Here is a 16,217-nt window from a genome sequence, read left to right as displayed (position 1 = left end):
CCGGAGAAAACCTTCCACGCTGGAATGTGCCAGCGCTCCCCGGCGCCAGGCCTGTGCGGCACAGCACCGAGCAGCTCCAGGGACACGGAGCCAGCACCGCCCCGCGCTACGTGCCCGGGGTCCCTGACGGGCGGGCAGTGCCCGGGATAAGAGCCTGGAAACGAACGCGCCCTCACCCAGCACTGCCCCGCGACCACCCTTCCCCCCGCGCCCTTGTCACCGGGGACGCGCCCGGGGGCTGCCGCTTCCCACCCGGCTCCCGTCTCCGCTCAGGAGAACGGCCCGGCCGTGACTCGGCACTGCGGCCCCGCTCCGCCCGGCCCTGCCTCCCGCCCGCCGCCGTCTCACCACGGCCGAGCCGCCGCTCAGCGTCGCGTCCCCCGAGGGGCTCCGCCGCCCGCCATCCCGGCCGGCACCGGGCTCAGAGCGTGGCGCAAGGAGCGGCAGCCGCTCCCGGCTCCTTCCGCGTCGGAGCCGCCGCCATTCGCCGCCCGCCGGCCCGGCACGGCCCCGCCTCCGGGCGGGCACAGGACTGCGAACTACAGCTCCCAGCAGCCTCTGCGCCCCTCCCACTGCGGCTTCCGGCCGGCGCCGGGATGGCGCGGTGCTGAAAGGCGCGGGGCGTGCGGCGGCGCGCGTGGGCCTCCCAGCGCCATGTACAGGTACGGGAGCGCCGGGGCGCGGGAACACCGGGGCACGGGGACCCGGGAATGCGCCGGGACACGGGCATACGAGTACCGCTGGTGGGCTGCGCGGGAGCCGCGTGGCGCCCGGGCTGCGTGTGAGCCCTCGCAGATCCCTTCGGGCGGCGCGGCTGCGCGGGGATGGCTGAGGCGCTGCGCGGGGGAGCCTCGGGAGCGGCTGTGGGACCCGGGGGAGCGGGAGGGAGCCCCCGGGCGTGGGAGCGGTGCCGGGATCGGAGGTGTGTGTGCGGCCCCGCGGGTGCTCCCGGGGGAGCGGGGGTTCTGTCCTTGAGGCTGGCGGGGATGCGGGGTCCCCGGGCCGCCTCTCTCCCGGCCTCGGGGAGAGCTTCCCCCCCTGCCCGGGCATCCCGTCCCGCTGCCCGCGCTGCCGCCCCGTGGTGCGCGGGTCCTGCCCGGTGCTGTCGCGGCCGTGTCCGGGTTCGGTGGTGTTGGGAGGCCGCCGTGTCCCGCCGCCTCCATTGGCCCCGCTCCCCGGCCCCTCACCCGCCCCATCCGGGAGCGGGGCGCGCTCGATCCCTGGCGGGCTCTTCCCCAAAGCCTGCCAGAGCGAGCACACGCCTGCGCCGTGGCCGCTGCTGGTGCTTCCAGCGCCCGCAGATCCTGCGCTTAGTCTCCCTGTGTATGGATGTGGAGTGCGAGTGACTGAAATGCTTCAAGGGTCCCCATCCTGTGTTTGGTGTCAGTCTGGCAGTACCCTCAGAGCCTCTGGGTTTTGCTGTGTCTGCAGAAAGCACCTCCAGGAGATCCCATCCTCTAGCACTAATGTTTCCACCAGCTTGGAATGGGACCCCGGCAAGACCTCGGAGCTTCTCTCGGGTATGGGAGTGTCGGCCCTTAAGAAAGACAGGCTGGGCAATGAAAACACACCACAGGACCTGCTGGTGTCGTCACCCTGTCTTCCTCCAAAAAGGCAGAAGGTGAAGGACAACGAAAAGGACTTTGTTATCGTGCGCCGGCCATGGCTGCTCCGAGAGGCAGAGTCAGGTACTGTCCCCCTGTCCCAGGTTCTGCTTGCCCTTTGGTAGAGATGGAGAGTGGGCGTCACAAGTCCACCCTGCTTTAGTGTTTAGTGTTTAGTTCTTTTGCTCTTACCCAGCAGAATGGCACTTTTAGATCTAGTGGCTTTCAGGCTTGGGGTGATAAATCCTCTTTTATGTGTGCCTTTAAGCCGAGGTGGTGTGTCTGGCTCCAGAATTGTAATCTGTTAAAACCATGGTTCTCTGCTGCCTGACCCCATGAGCACCTGTATGTGTGTGTGCGCGTGCTGGGGGGTTGTCCTGCGTGTCCCTGTGCTTGTTTGCTCTTGTCTGTGGGACACAGGTGGCACTTTGAACCAGCAGGGCTGTGTAGTGAATCAGTGTTTTAAGGTCGCTCAAAGAATAGGCAGCAAAAGTAGGTTTAATGAAAAGGTTTGTTGGCGACATTCACTCTAGTTAGCAGATGGTTAAAGCGCACAGAGAAAAAATAAGCTAAAATCAATCAGTTTAAACCAAAGTCAATCCAAAAATTACCGGTTTGGAGGCAGGAGGAGAAGGGTAGGTAAAGAGTGCAGGCTGAGGTGTGCCAGCAGTGTTCCAGCTCCTGATGGAAGCAAGCAACGTGAGGGACTGTGCCAGAACTACAGGGAAAGCACATCAGAGGCTGGAAGCCTGCAGGGCTGGAAAGGGAGAGAGCAGAGCTCTTGGACTCTTGAAAGGGATGTCACAGGATACTGGGTTCTTTTCCCTGGTGTCAAAATGTGGTTTTAGTCTTGATGAGTATGGGGTGCAGAATAAATAAGCAGCTCTCTCCAGACATTATGCTGTCATACAGAAGGTGGAAGTGCCTTCAGACACTCCTGTTTTATATAAGATGCAGTACTGGGTCAAAGGCAGCTGTTGCTGAGCTCCACCATCCAGAAATCTCCCATGTGAATCATGGGACACCTTCTGGGGCCCTGAGAGAAGCTGCAATTTGTACCACATTGTTTCACATAATTCTTGGAGTGGTGATAGCATGTGTGTTTTAGGAAGCAGTTTGTAGTACCTGATTTTTTTCTGTGTATCACACAGAAGCATAGCTTGCCTTGAGCTCCCTTCTGGGACCCTTGTGTGCATAGGAAGAGTGGGCATTTTGGCTGAGAGGGAAAAAAACCCAGAGAATCATACAAGCATTAGGTAACAAAGGCAGTAACTAGGATGCTCATGTTCCCCAAGTGAGTATGTGAGTAGTGTCCATGGCCTTACTGTGTATACAGAGTGACTATTACAGGAACATTTGCATTTACCAGTTGTGCCTAGGCAAAGATGGTAAAAATGTCATCCTGAGATGAATAGTGGGGCTGATGCCTACAGAGAAACTGTAAAGGGGCTTTTAACAACCAGACCCAGCAAGGCATCTGACCAGCAGGCAAAAATGAACCAGCTTTAACTAGAATGTGCTTTGCTCTTTCCCTAAAGGTATTTCTTTGGATGCACTTCCAGATGAATTGCTTCTGGCAATCTTTGCCTATTTGCCCCTAAAGGATTTACTGAAAGTTTCTATGATTTGCAAGAGATGGCATCGACTTTCGTAAGTGCTGTTTCTCTTCATTCAGTACTAAGGAAAATCTTTGTTTCCATAGACCATTAAATGGTCTGGTTCTCATCTTATTTATACATACATAGTTCAGTTTAGACCATATGTGGGTATGTATAACCAAAAGATGCCTCACATGTTTTAACATTATTGTAGTCTGTTAAATAGCTTTCCCTTCTCTGCCTGTTTTTGACACCAGAAACTTTCTGTAGTTCTACCCACAGCTTTGACCTGTTACCCATTTGAACTCACTAACAAGTAATATTCATTCCCCCAGATTTGATGAATCTCTCTGGCAGACTCTTGATTTGACTGGTGGGAATCTGCTGCCAGGAGTGCTTGGACAGTTGTTGCCTGCAGGTGTTACTGTGTTCCGCTGCCCGAGGTCTTGCATTGGGGATCCGTTGTTTAAAACAAGCAAGTAAGGCTTTTTCTGCATCTTCTGAATCCTGAAACTGTCTCAGATATTCAGTCTGTGTGGTTTTGGTTTTAAGGTAATAGCAGCAAGCAGCAGTGTTTGTGCTGTGTGTGGAGTGTGGACGAGCTGATCAGTGGTTAGGCATGTGTTGAAGAAGGAGGATCTGCACTCACCTGTCAGTTATTTAAAACCAAGTTGATGTGATTTTTTTTTTTCAATATCAAGCACCACCCTTGCAGTTTCTATCTTGTAGAGGCCTGAATTATCATCATCTGCAGCATTTTTATGTGGTACACTCAAAAAATCATTAAACTCCAGCAAGATAAATTTTCAGATGTTATGAGGAATCAGTAGAAAAATTTTCTGCAAATTGTGCATGCTCTTAGTGTATGGGGTATATTTGTGATGTGGGGAATTTATGGAGCATGTTTTAATGCACTTTTAGTAACCTTTCTCCTTCTCTTTTTTTGTTAGTCTTCTTAAAATTCAACACCTGGATTTGTCAAACTGCACAGTGTCTGCTGCAGATCTCCACAGTATTCTCTGTCTGTGTGAAAAGCTGCAGAACCTCAGCTTGGAGGGTCTAGTGCTTTCTGACAGCATCATCAAGTGAGTGACATGTTTGGGAATATTCAGTAAAGCCTTCTGTTCGGTGCCATTATTTTGTGCAGGCTAATGAAAGAATGCAGTGGAAAGTTGTTCATTGTGGGTGCATTTTGAAATGACTAGTTTAAGGTGGCCATTTAGTTTTGGGTTTTTTTTCCTCCCAATTCTCCAGAGTAGCAGGAGGTTGGAGAAACTGCTCACCTCTCTGTGGTTTATGGATCCATATTCCCACAGCTGAGCTGTACAGCAGAGCTACTTTTATTTTTCCAGGTTTTTTTTGCTCCCAAGAGAAGTTTGTGTTTGGTGTGTAGGTTCTTTTCTATTCCAAGGGCTCTCAGTAGCTCTCCCACCAAGTACCCATTGTGCTTCTGCACTGTTGCTCACTTTTTTATTGAACTTATGAAGTCCTTGAAGATTACAGATTCAGTCAAGCAGATGAAGTGTTTTTTGGTTAGCTGCAAAGACACTAACGGGTTTGTAGTCAACCTCCTGTTCCATCACACCACAGGATTGTGGAGGTGCCACCTATGGACAGATGTCAGAGGTGCCACCTAGGTCAGATGGCAGAGACCCTGGCTTTCTGATACTTTCCTCACTCCACAGAAGGGAGTAAATAAATCAGAATAAAAATAAACCAGTATAGTTTGGCTTTTTATACTATTAGTAGTAACAGTTAAAACTATCAGAAAATTGGGTACTAATCCGGCAGTAATTATGGAATTTTATCACCTTCTGAACAAATGTGCATACTGAGTGTTCCAGGTTTTGCTAACCGCATATGTGCTCTAGTCTTGCAAAGAAATGCATTCAGGGGATGCTGTTTGGACGTGGGCTTTTTCCTGGTATAACTTCCATCTTGCAGAGGGGTGACATCAGAAATGGGATGGTTGCTTTGTCTTTTGTAGAGCTGTAGTAATCTCTGATAAGCTGTGATGTATGTTTATTGACATACAACAGTAGAAGGTGAAAAGAAACCATTTCCTTGTAAACTTGGTTGTTTATAAATATGCAGACTTGTCAGCAGTGTCATACATAGACAAGTGTCCCTTTTAATGTTGTGCTTTGATGCAGTAGTACAGAGTTTAGGCCCTTAGTGACGCAGGTTAGTCAGCTGATTAAATATGCAGTACTTCATATTTAATGAACAATTCCCTGTCCAGGAAATTAGGTCTTAAAAATAGGCACATCATAGCAAAGCAAGCAATGTTACAACATTTAAATTTTATCATATTTTTCTTTTTTCTTCTCTCTACAGGAGCATTGCTAGAAATCCCAATTTGATACGACTAAATCTCTGTGGGTGCTCAGGGTTTTCTGCAGAAGCCTTGGAGCTGATGTTGAGCAGTTGTTCTATGTAAGACAAAACCAGGTTTTTCTATTCCTGAAACAAATTATTTTTTTTTCCTTGGGCATCCCAGTTATTCTTGTATTTTTATTTTTTTTTTAATATGCCTGGTTTTGGTCCTAAATGCCTAACAGTTGATTATTAGCTGAATAATCAGGTAATTTCTTCCCATCAAGCTATTTTCTTCTTTAATAACAAAGATGTACTTTTGTAGTTTTTCATGGGTTTTCTGAATCGTCCACTTGGCTGGGTACACCCCATTTATGTTCCTTTGATATCATGTAAATTTGATTTTTTTTTTTTATGAAAATAATATATGATTCTCACAAAGACCAAGTGTGTGTTTTGGAACTGCAAAGTTCCCTCTGCAGTCAGAGCACAGGGTGAGTAGCCGAGAACACTGTGCCTTTCCATGGTAGAATAATCCTTCAGTAACCTTCTAGTTTATGAAGGGCTGTGTTCAGATTGACAGCTCCAGTGATTAAACCATCTGCTGACAGAACGTCACTGAACTGGGCCCCAGTGAATTCGGGATTTATATCCCAATCTTTCTGCTGACTTCCTGTGACCTGCAGGACAATGTACATAATCATTCCTTCTGCGAAAGGATGTTTTTTAATCAAATTGTGAGTTAGTGGACAGCCAGAGCCTTAATCTTCCTGTCGCTTCGTCTGATTACTCAGATCATGAGCTCTTTAGGGGATGGCAGTCGGTGCAGTGTGCAGTGAATACCAGATGGCAAATCTGATCCTAGGAATGCTAGTGGCAATTTAACTGTTTTTTCATTTTATGTAGAGTGCCAGCTAAATGCTCTAGCTGTGCATTCACTGTGTCTTTGTCCCTTGGTTACAGCTACAACACCTGCACACAGAACAATACTTTGTCCCAGCCCCATGGTGACAGGCTATAGGTAATCAAGCACGTAAAGAGAGTTGAGCTCACAGCATGACCAGTGTTTATATAAAACTATGAATTATTTTATGCTAATTAGGATTAATTGGTCATCTGACCAATGCTAATAATGAATGGTAGTTTTTCCTCTCAATGTGACCATCTGTTCATTTGTAACAGATTCAGGTCACAAACCTGATGAAAAGACAGTGTCTCCTTGTGGTAGTTCCTGGAGAGAGCCTTTACTTCCTAAGCCATTACTGAATCATTCCAGTTGAAAGTGGCTTTGGGAAGTCACTTTAACCCCTTTCCCAGACCAGGGTCTAAAATTAGCACTGTCCATGTGGATGAGGATGTTCTCTGGTTGGATCTTGAAAATCTCCAGAGACAGATTTGGCTGGGTAACCTGCTCCATTCATTAGTGCTTAATTATTGTCATACTAGAATTTCTAGGCATGAATACAGTAAGTTGGCAGTTGGTATGTTACAAGTATTTGCTTTAAAAGTATCAAGTGTAATAGAAAATAACAGAACTTGAACTGCATTTCAGCCATTCTTGTTAACAACTTCGTCTCTGTGTAGGCTGGAGGAGCTGAACCTGTCCTGGTGTGAATTCACAGCTACTCACGTAAAAGCAGCAGTCAGTCATGTTACTTCAAAGATCACCCAGTTAAATTTAAGTGGATACAGAGAGAATCTACAAATAGCAGGTAAACAGCAATGTGACAAACAATCCCACTATGGGATGAAGCAGTAGGCTTTACATTTTCTTCTGCTTGGCATTCACCCTTTGTATACAGGAGTCATGTACTAACAGTAACTTTTGTGCTCTGTATAGTTTGAAGTTCTTGCTGTCAGAGACTCTTACTACAGAGTTCTAGCTCCAGCATGAAGGGTGAGATGATTTTTCTTCCGAATTTAGGAACAGTCAAGTGAAAACTAATTTTTTTGTTCAGCTGAAAGCTTCTTCACTTTACTTGTGAAGTAAGTCCTGGAAGCAGGACTTTGTGTGCTATGAATTAGCTCCAGGAACAGTATCTGGAGGGTTTCTTAAGGCTTCTCATGTTGTGTCGGCTGGAAACATCTTCTAAAAGAGAACAGTCATAGTACGTGCTTGAGTTTCAGACTGACATCCAGATATGAGTTAATTTGGAAGGCAAAAATCTTAGCAATCAACATTTAACCATTTAACTTGCTACTAGCCATAGAAAGAAAAGTTCTATTAAATTGGAGGGTGATAGAAAATGCAGGTAAGTCAAGATCTGGGGGACGGTACATCAAAATGAAAAAGAGCATAGCTAAAGGGTGAAAGTCCTTTTCTAGTAAAGAGAATTTAAATTTTGCAATGAGTGAATGTGACAGTAGGGTGTTGGATGACATACAGGAGGTGACCTCTCATTTCCATTTAAACATCACACAGACACCCTCATGCATTCTCTTTGTGGGAAAATAGGCAAATCTTCTTATCTCAGCCCCAAACTCATAAACAAATATGCTACATAATCTCCACATCAGGAATTTGAACCTTGGTCCCTCTAATTGAACCATTAGAGACCATGTGCTGACCTCTTCCATTTGTCAGACACTTTCTCTGAGTGTCTTTACTCTGTTTCAGTGCAATTTATCAGGCATAAGACTTAGTACATAATCAGGGTATTGTTTTGTTTAGTTTCTGCACATGAATTCTGAAATATCAAAATTCTGTTGCACACTGTTGAGTACCTTGCAATGGCTTTTAGGTAATACCTGAACTACAGCTGATCTGTGCATCTTGCAGACAATAAAAGAAAGTCAAAAATTTAGTTTAAATCAGAAAAAAACATAACTTTTTGTCATGAGAACTTTTTGTGGGTAAAAATGGTCATGTCTAAAGGATTTGGTGCTCTGAAAGGATATTTAATATGTGAAAAATTTTCATTATTTTTCCACTACATGTAAGTATTTCAGGCAGCTCACCATTACTAGGTCTTCAGTAGATTTCACAAAAATATCCTTTGAATTATTGCCTTCCTAATTTGATGGTTGATGCAACTGATTTCTAGGGATAATTTGCTGAACTAAATCTAGGTTTCTGAACTTCTTTTAACCCTCTGAACTAAATCAGGGGGTTAAAAGAAGTCCATGTAAGGTATCTTCATAGGCAGACTGTATGCTCTAACTCTTAAGCATGTATCTTTTATTTTAAAAATTGTGCTTCAGTTGTCGGGTTCCAGTAGGAAACACATAAATGAACATGTGTGGACATCAGCAGGCTGTGTAAAGCACATCCATCTTGCTACTGAAAGAGGGACTGACTCTGTGTTATCTCTTTTCAGATGTGAAAACGCTGGTGGAGAGATGTCCTTTGCTTGTCCATTTAGATCTCAGGTAAGAAAACCTGTGCAGCCAGTCCTTAAATCCTTGTGGTTCAGGGGATTAGCACTGAGGCAAGGTTGTCTAGGTAGCACTGCACATCCAGAAAATACTATTCAAGCTAAACCTACAAAAGATTTGCTATCTGACATGACCTAATCTGGAGCAGGTAAGATGTCTTGTTACCCCAGCATAAATGTCAGGTACCTACAGGGTTTGTTAACTAACGAGATGGTAATTGATAGGTAGAAAGGAAGGAAATATTTAGATGCCTACAGTTCATTAGCCTAGCATCCCTGAGAGGGTTTAAGTCATCTCTAATACTAATTTGGTACTTGGCCATATAACTGTAAAAAAAGGTATGTTTTGGTTTTTCCTTAGTCACTTTCAGTATTTTGAAATCTCTGGAGAACTTGCCTATTCATGGCACAGGTTCTGCTGCAGAGTATCTGTATGAAGAGAAACTTCTGCTTCACCTGCCCCTTCACACGCACAGCACATACATGAGAGATGGGTTGCTTCCACAGTTAGCGAGAACATACTTTGGTGGTAGAAAAAGTAGATATTCAGTGAATTCCTCTGGCTGAATTTTTAAAATAGCAAATTTACTGCTGCTGTGTACTTAAGACTTTATTTAATGTGTTCTCTGTACAGTGACAGCATGATGTTAAAGCCTGAGTGCTTCCAGTATTTTAAACAACTTGTGTTCCTACAACACCTGTGCCTTAGCCGATGTTACCAGATATCACCTGCTGCCTTAGTGTAAGTAACCTCTAATTAGCTTTGATTTGCTGTTCATGCAGAGGGTGAATTAATTTAAATTTGCTTTATTTTATGTTTAGAATTGCAAATACTGTTTCAAAAAAGTTAATAGTATGAGGAATCACGAGTAAAACTAAGATAAAAGAACCCAACTGTTAGAACCTGTTATCCTCTGAGAATCCAGACTGGAATGAAGCTGAGATAATCTTTCAGTGGTGTCAGTCTGTACTCATGGACCTGGCTGCTCCATGCATGCCTCGTGTCTTGTGTTAGTGGCATTATACCAGTGGTACTCATTGCTGGCATGGGAGGTTGCAGTCCTGCCAGTGACCAGGACTGATGTCAGACTGAGTGCGGAGGAAGGTTTGGAATAGCTGGCAGAGTTGACAGTACTGGCTGGACTAGTAAGCTGTAAGTAAGTGTGTATTTGCTTTTGTGTGCACTTATATCAGTTATTGATTGTGATTCAAATATGGTTAAGAGTGACTTGCTCATGAGGTCCTTCTGCTTTTTATTAGTATAGAAGCTTTCAAGTCCAGTACTTTCAGGAAAGATGGCATCACAACAAGAAAAAAGGTTGAGAGGAACAGGAAAATGAGGATCTGAAGAACCTTTGCTGCGGCAGCACATGCCTCAGCCTTTTGATTTTGTCCTGTACTTGCTTGTAAGATACACAGTTCAGATGATGACTGGGAAAATGTAAAGCAATCAAGAAGCTGGGTCTGGCTACTCACCAAAATATTGCTCCGAACTGGGGACTCATTGATGGTACTCAGGGGCTTGTATCCCCTGAGCCACATCCTGGAACTTCATCTATGCAATTTACTTCACTTGTTCTAGATTTTTAAGTCCAAGGATATGAAAATGGAAGAATCAGTTTGTTTTCAATTTGTGAGAGAGACTAGCAAAAAAGTAATTTATTCAGCCAGTTTGCTGAAGTATCAGTGTTGAGTACTAGTTTCAATAAAAAATGTGCTTAAGTAGTTTACCCTCTTCTAAAAAATTAGTAAAAATGGCGTTATGCAGCTTGGATACAGGCTGAAAAACCCCAAAAAATGTTTTCAGTTTCATGGTTAATTTGCTATCTCTCTCTCTTTCTAGAGAGCTTGGTGAAATTCGAACACTGAAGACTCTTCAGGTATTTGGAATAGTCACTGATAGCTCCCTGCAGCTCCTCGAGGAAGCACTACCCGACATGAAGATCAATGGTTCACACTTTACCAGCATTGCAAGGCCAACTGTTGGCAATAAAAAGAGCCATGAGATTTGGGGCATCAAATGCAGATTGACACTGAGAAATCCTAGTTTCTTGTGATCATGTACAATGCAGTTGATGCCATGGACACTGTGTGTTGAAGCTCCTTAGGAAAAAAAAAGTGCTGGAGCACCTTTTATCATAGTACTGTTACTGTCTAACTTGGTTTTACACCCTAATGTTTCATAATATTTTATATCAGTTTTTTGTACTTAAAGCCTTTAGAAATTGTGGATCTGTGAGCAATTACAGAATATTTCTTTCAGCCTTTCTTTTTTACAGGGGATCTTTGAAAAAAATATGAAACAAATCACCGTCAAGTGATTTGATAAGTACAAATCAATTACTTACATTGATAAGTAATGTCAGCCTCTAGCAACTATATGCAGCTTCTGGAACAGCTTGCAGAGGTGCTAGAAATCTTTGTAGGGTTTATTAAGGAGTTTGCAGAATTCAAAATGAATACTTCTATGTATTAAATCTGTTCAGCTATGTTGACTGAAGAAAAGATACTGCAGGATGAATGAATCAAGCTTGAAAACAGTAAATTGGGGATATCTACACAGAAGCAGCTAAGAGCTCAATACCTTACAAGTTAAGCAGCATAAAGGAGCTATAGTGAAGTTTTTATTTAGGAGGCCACAAATGAAACTTTTGTCTTTAGTATCCTTCATTTGTTGCCAAATACAGTCTGAGTAGCCTGTTCAGAATTAGCATCTGTAAAAATAGATGCTGGTTGTTCATTATTTCATGTTGTGGTCCTGGGTTTTCTGATTACGTATTAGTAGCTTTGTGCGCCTGATCGTAGATAAAACTTTCTCTAAGATCTTTTCTAAGTGCAACTGATACATTGGTAGAAGTTTAGCAGGAGGAGGGCTCAAGGAGTTCTAGATATGACCAAAAACCAGAACCTGGGACTACAGTGTAAGAATGCTAAAAGGGAGAGATGCTTTGGTGCTATCAAGAGACATACATTTCTTTTTTATATTAGTTTGTTTGTAGTAGCACTTTGCTTCTTGTATTTGTATCACTAACCACTATTATCTAGTGTTGATTTTTATTTTAAAGTCATAGGAGAAGCTGAGTAACTGTCCAAAAAGAAAAAAAAAAACCAAATAAAAGATAGGGACAGGTAATGATTTTAAATAAACCTTTCATTTGCATCTGTTATCAGGGTCCTTCCTCATGCATAAGCCTAGAATGTTCCAGCAAGTGTTTTAGCAAAACTTGGACCCTCTCTAGGACATAAACATGCTGCTGTTTTTCCCATGAATGCAGTAAGCAAGCAGCTGAATTTATTCATGGATGTTTTTAAGAGTAGCCAACATATTACTTTAGGTGTTTACATGGATACAGCTTCTTGAGAGAAAGCATTCAGAAATGAATACCTGGTAGTGCAGAACAGATTGCTTACTATGGAAAGATTGTATGAGTACTAGAATTCGATATTTAACTTGACCTTCTAGAATATAGTAAATAAAGCATTATCTTTTTAACCTAAGGTGGGTTTTTTTTTGTTTTTATTAAATTTAACAGTGTAAATATAAATAACAGGTGTTAATAATGGGTTTGTATCCCCTGTGAAGGAGTAAATGGGCAACACACCTTGTGGAAGTTTGAGGATACAGAATATTCTACTGTCTCAGTTTGCTGCCTTAGAATTATACCTTAAATTACTTCAAGAAGAAAAAGTAAATCCTTGCAGCACAGCATTACTGAAAATTCTTCTCCTTATGCACAATGTAACTCCATGAAACTTCTCTTGCATTTAATAAAGATCTAAGAAATTGCTTTATTTTACAGAATGACTGATAGATGGGAGAGTGCTTTCCCTGGTTTGCCACCAACTTTGTGTCATGGGTCAAAAAGAAATTTCTCCAAGCAGTGGTGGTTTAAAGGACAGGGTGTTATCAAAACTACTTTCAGGATTTATTAGACTATGCTTTAAAACCCTGTGCAGATTTACAACAGTAGTAGGCCTTTGACTAGGAGGAAAAATTTTACATACCAGATTCAGTGTTGGAAGGGGATCAGCATCACTGTTGCATATCTCTTTAATAGTTATGATGACAGCTTTAGTAGACATGAAAGCCCTTTGGACAAGGTGCTCAACTGAACCTTTCCTAAGGGAAATAATAAGTAGCTCTAAACACTATATAACAAAACCTACCTGCTACATTGATTTGTCTCTGTACTACATGTAAATGCATGAAGGCTCACAAACTATTAAAACAACCTGAAACAGTGAGAAGAAACTGAGCACATGAAACACTTTTGAATGTTGAAATCAGGCACAGGATAGCTTAATTTATCAATTAAGATTTTAATTTTTATTACATAATGTATAAACACCACTTGGAGAAAAAAAAAACAAAGAATAACAGGTCTAGTTTAGCAGAACACAGTGTAGACTAGCATTAAATGAAAATACCATGGACTTGACTCAGCAGGTAGAGGAGGTGCAAAAATCACTGCCAGTCCACGCAGATTAAATCAATGTTAAACCAAGAACTCAGTCCTGTCCTGCAATAGTGTCTACCAACTAAGTTGTCTGTACTGCAATCCTTCGTCAAAAATAATCTTTAAAAAGGGTCCTACAGTTGTTAAAAAAAAAAAAAAAAGGTAGATGCTTACTATTAAAAATAGATTTCTGAATCACCATGTCAATTTTAAGCATTCACCAGTAAATGCTTCAACAGAACTGTAATTTAATACAGACAAAACCAGTAGAGGCCACTCATGAGCAGATCAGGCTTCCATTTTGCTAAATTAGGAATTTGAAAATTTACTGAATCCTAATCTAGATCATACTTTGGGGCTGTAGGGCCTGAGAAGATTACCTTTTAGTTTTGATGTTGATAATAAGGAATGACAGGCATGTTTAAGAGGTATGCCTACTGATCTGACTAACCAGTTTCCATTAAAACTTAACAGCACACAAATGTGTAAATAAGCAGTTGTTGGGATTTCTGCCATAGATTTGCTGTGCACATGTTCAATACCTAAATCTAGTGTGAGAGTGGTAAGAGTCCTAGGAAGGAATAAATCAGTGTTAATGGCATTGGTGGAGGATTTTTGACCATTTTTTTAATCCTAACAGCATATTGACTAGTGTACATGACAGAGGCACATAATAAACAATCCCTAACTGGTTACAGATGGACAGAATAACTGGAACATCCTAGTCTGTGTGCACACAACTTTTAGAAAGATTAGTCTTTTATGTCTTTACTTTTAGACAAGCTATGCACATTATTTTAGACAGAGCTTTATTCTGATATAGTTCCTGAACTTACCAACTTATGAAAGCTTATTTGGCTACTTTGCCTTTCCCCTCTGGGTCTACAATCACGATGACCAGAGAGTGTAAATAACTCTGCAGTGACAGCTTATTCAGACATCTCCATCAATTTCACATTTTCCTAGAACTGAATGGTTTGGTCAAATTAATATCCTTTAAATTATGTTTTAAGTTCTATTCACTCTAAGTCTAGAAGCAAAAAACCCTTTGTCCATTTCCTCAACCAATAAAGAGCAGTTTACATTTTGCAAGTGGCAATAAATACACTGATTGATTTGCCACATTGGAGAACATTTCCATTAGACCTGAGAACATCTGTTACAGAAGTCTCTTCATTCAAAAGTCATTTTAAGAAAACTCACTCTTGGAAACAAATCTGTAGAAGACAAAACATACTATTTTCAAGTCATGTAGCAGAAGAGCTCCTGCTGTAGGAATATTTGTTTTCTCAAATTCTGCCTTACCTATGCAGTTATAAGGCAGTCACAGTTCACAGTTTCTCTAAAAGATTTAAAAGGTCACTTGCTCTTCTTTAATCAGAGCTTTTTTTTTTTCTATTATCTACTTGATTACCTAACATGAGAGAAACATGTGAAATTAATTTGTCATTTACATATCACTAGAATTCAGCATAAGATTGGAAATGCAAATTTTCTGGAGAAGGTAAAAACATGCTGGGAAAACTGGAAGACATGGGTTTTAGCTTGTGCTCCACTCCTAATACCCAGCATGTCTCATTCTTCTTTAAATATAAGAAATTCAAAATCTAAAATTCCAAACATTCAACTTAATAAGGCCAAATATAAGTCTTATGATAGCCACTTACATACACTAGTGTTCTGATAATCTGCTTGCCAGTTAATCCATTCAGTGAAGAAATATATCCTACTACAACATGATTTCTATAATTTGTAAATTCTTCATGAAGGGCTCAAGAAAACCTTTGGGTTTCAAGTCCCTATCTAGCTAAACAGAAAAACTAAAAGCTACCTCAGTCAAGATGCACTAAATCAGACTTATACCCTTGACGTAAGTCTACAAAGTAGAAAAAATACTGGAAGAACAAAAAAAAAAATTGCCACAAGTTGTATGAAACTACAAAGTTGTACAATTTTTGAAAAGCATACAAAAGATTTGTATTTTCATTTCTTTTACCTCAACACCATGGTTTACCAAAATCTATATATCCTTGCATCAAATTGCTAGTTTGACAGTCAACTTTTCTACAAAAGTGTATGAAGTATTTAGTTTTATCAGTCCCAGACTGTTACTATAAAACTGTACATCTGAATATTTAATGCTACTGACTTAATACTTGAACCCATTTACCTGTGTTTACAAAGCTTTCATGTTTGCCATACAAGTTAAAATGTCAATTTTCACTGAAGTTAGAGATAACACTTCAGACATTTACACTAGATGCAAAAAAAGCTTAAATATCAGGCTAATGATTCCCCAACCCAAAGGAATGAAAAGCATTTCAAGCTTCCTCCAAATGCTCTTGCATCCAAAAAGGCCAACTTCCAATATAATGCAGCATTGTGATATCCCCATGGTTTCCCTCTATGGATCCATAAATGTTTCAGCAAAAGACATCAGGGTCCTTCATTCTTCCAGCAGAACAGTGCACAGTGAATCCTCTGTGTCAATCAATATTGAAGCTATTGCCCCATCATTGAACTCAAAAGATGTTCCTCCATCTACAACCATACAAGCATCCCAACAACGGGAACGGACACAGACTCTGCAAAAACCCAGCAAGTAAGTTACCACAAAACAGCTAAAAAAATTAAGTATTTCACACAAGCAGTTAACAATAAAACTGGGACATTCTTTTGCTTGAGTCAATAAATGTTTAACCTCCACTTAGCATGGCACTAAGCACTAGAACCTCCCAAGTTATCAGTGCTTTGTATGGGCTTGGCAATGAGTCCAGAGAGGACTGAAGGACTTGGTCAATGCTCCCACAGTCTGAGCACAGCCTATAATATAACACTTGGTGCTGAAGCTGAAGCTTAGCTGTAATT

At 42.0% G+C, this 16,217-nt stretch overlaps 3 protein-coding genes across 4 annotated transcripts in view; 1 reads left to right on the top strand and 2 right to left on the bottom strand.

The window, feature by feature from the left end:
• LMBRD2 (LMBR1 domain containing 2) overlaps positions 1-483 on the bottom strand; it is a 30,622-nt gene extending 30,139 nt beyond the window's left edge. Inside the window, exon 1 of the mRNA XM_058043786.1 lies at positions 349-483. The gene's annotated coding sequence lies outside the window, so the exon portion shown is untranslated. The remainder of the gene's footprint in view (positions 1-348) is intronic.
• A 98-nt stretch (positions 484-581) lies between these two features.
• On the top strand, positions 582-12,390 carry SKP2 (S-phase kinase associated protein 2). Of its 2 annotated transcripts, XM_058044465.1 has the most exons (10): positions 582-662; positions 1,432-1,688; positions 3,143-3,254; positions 3,538-3,681; positions 4,153-4,287; positions 5,540-5,638; positions 7,103-7,230; positions 8,836-8,887; positions 9,527-9,634; positions 10,736-12,390. In XM_058044465.1, exons 1-10 carry the CDS (start codon positions 655-657, stop codon positions 10,947-10,949), a joined length of 1,257 nt encoding a protein of 418 aa, XP_057900448.1. In that variant the 5' UTR covers positions 582-654; the 3' UTR covers positions 10,950-12,390. The 2 variants fall into 2 exon arrangements, with proteins under 2 accessions (XP_057900448.1, XP_057900447.1); XM_058044464.1 differs by lacking the exon at positions 582-662 and having other exon boundaries at positions 1,352-1,688.
• A 1,106-nt stretch (positions 12,391-13,496) lies between these two features.
• Positions 13,497-16,217, bottom strand: part of NADK2 (NAD kinase 2, mitochondrial) — a 32,690-nt gene continuing 29,969 nt past the window's right edge. The window contains exon 12 of the mRNA XM_058044380.1: positions 13,497-15,934. Coding sequence (XP_057900363.1) covers positions 15,796-15,934 — 139 coding nt within the window. The 3' untranslated portion in view covers positions 13,497-15,795. The remainder of the gene's footprint in view (positions 15,935-16,217) is intronic.

The sequence above is a fragment of the Melospiza georgiana genome, chromosome Z (genome assembly GCF_028018845.1).
Source record: "Melospiza georgiana isolate bMelGeo1 chromosome Z, bMelGeo1.pri, whole genome shotgun sequence".
NCBI classification, from domain to species: domain Eukaryota; kingdom Metazoa; phylum Chordata; class Aves; order Passeriformes; family Passerellidae; genus Melospiza; species Melospiza georgiana.
The sequence above is the reverse complement of the archived record's forward strand: the minus strand, read 5'-3'. Positions and strand labels throughout refer to the sequence as shown.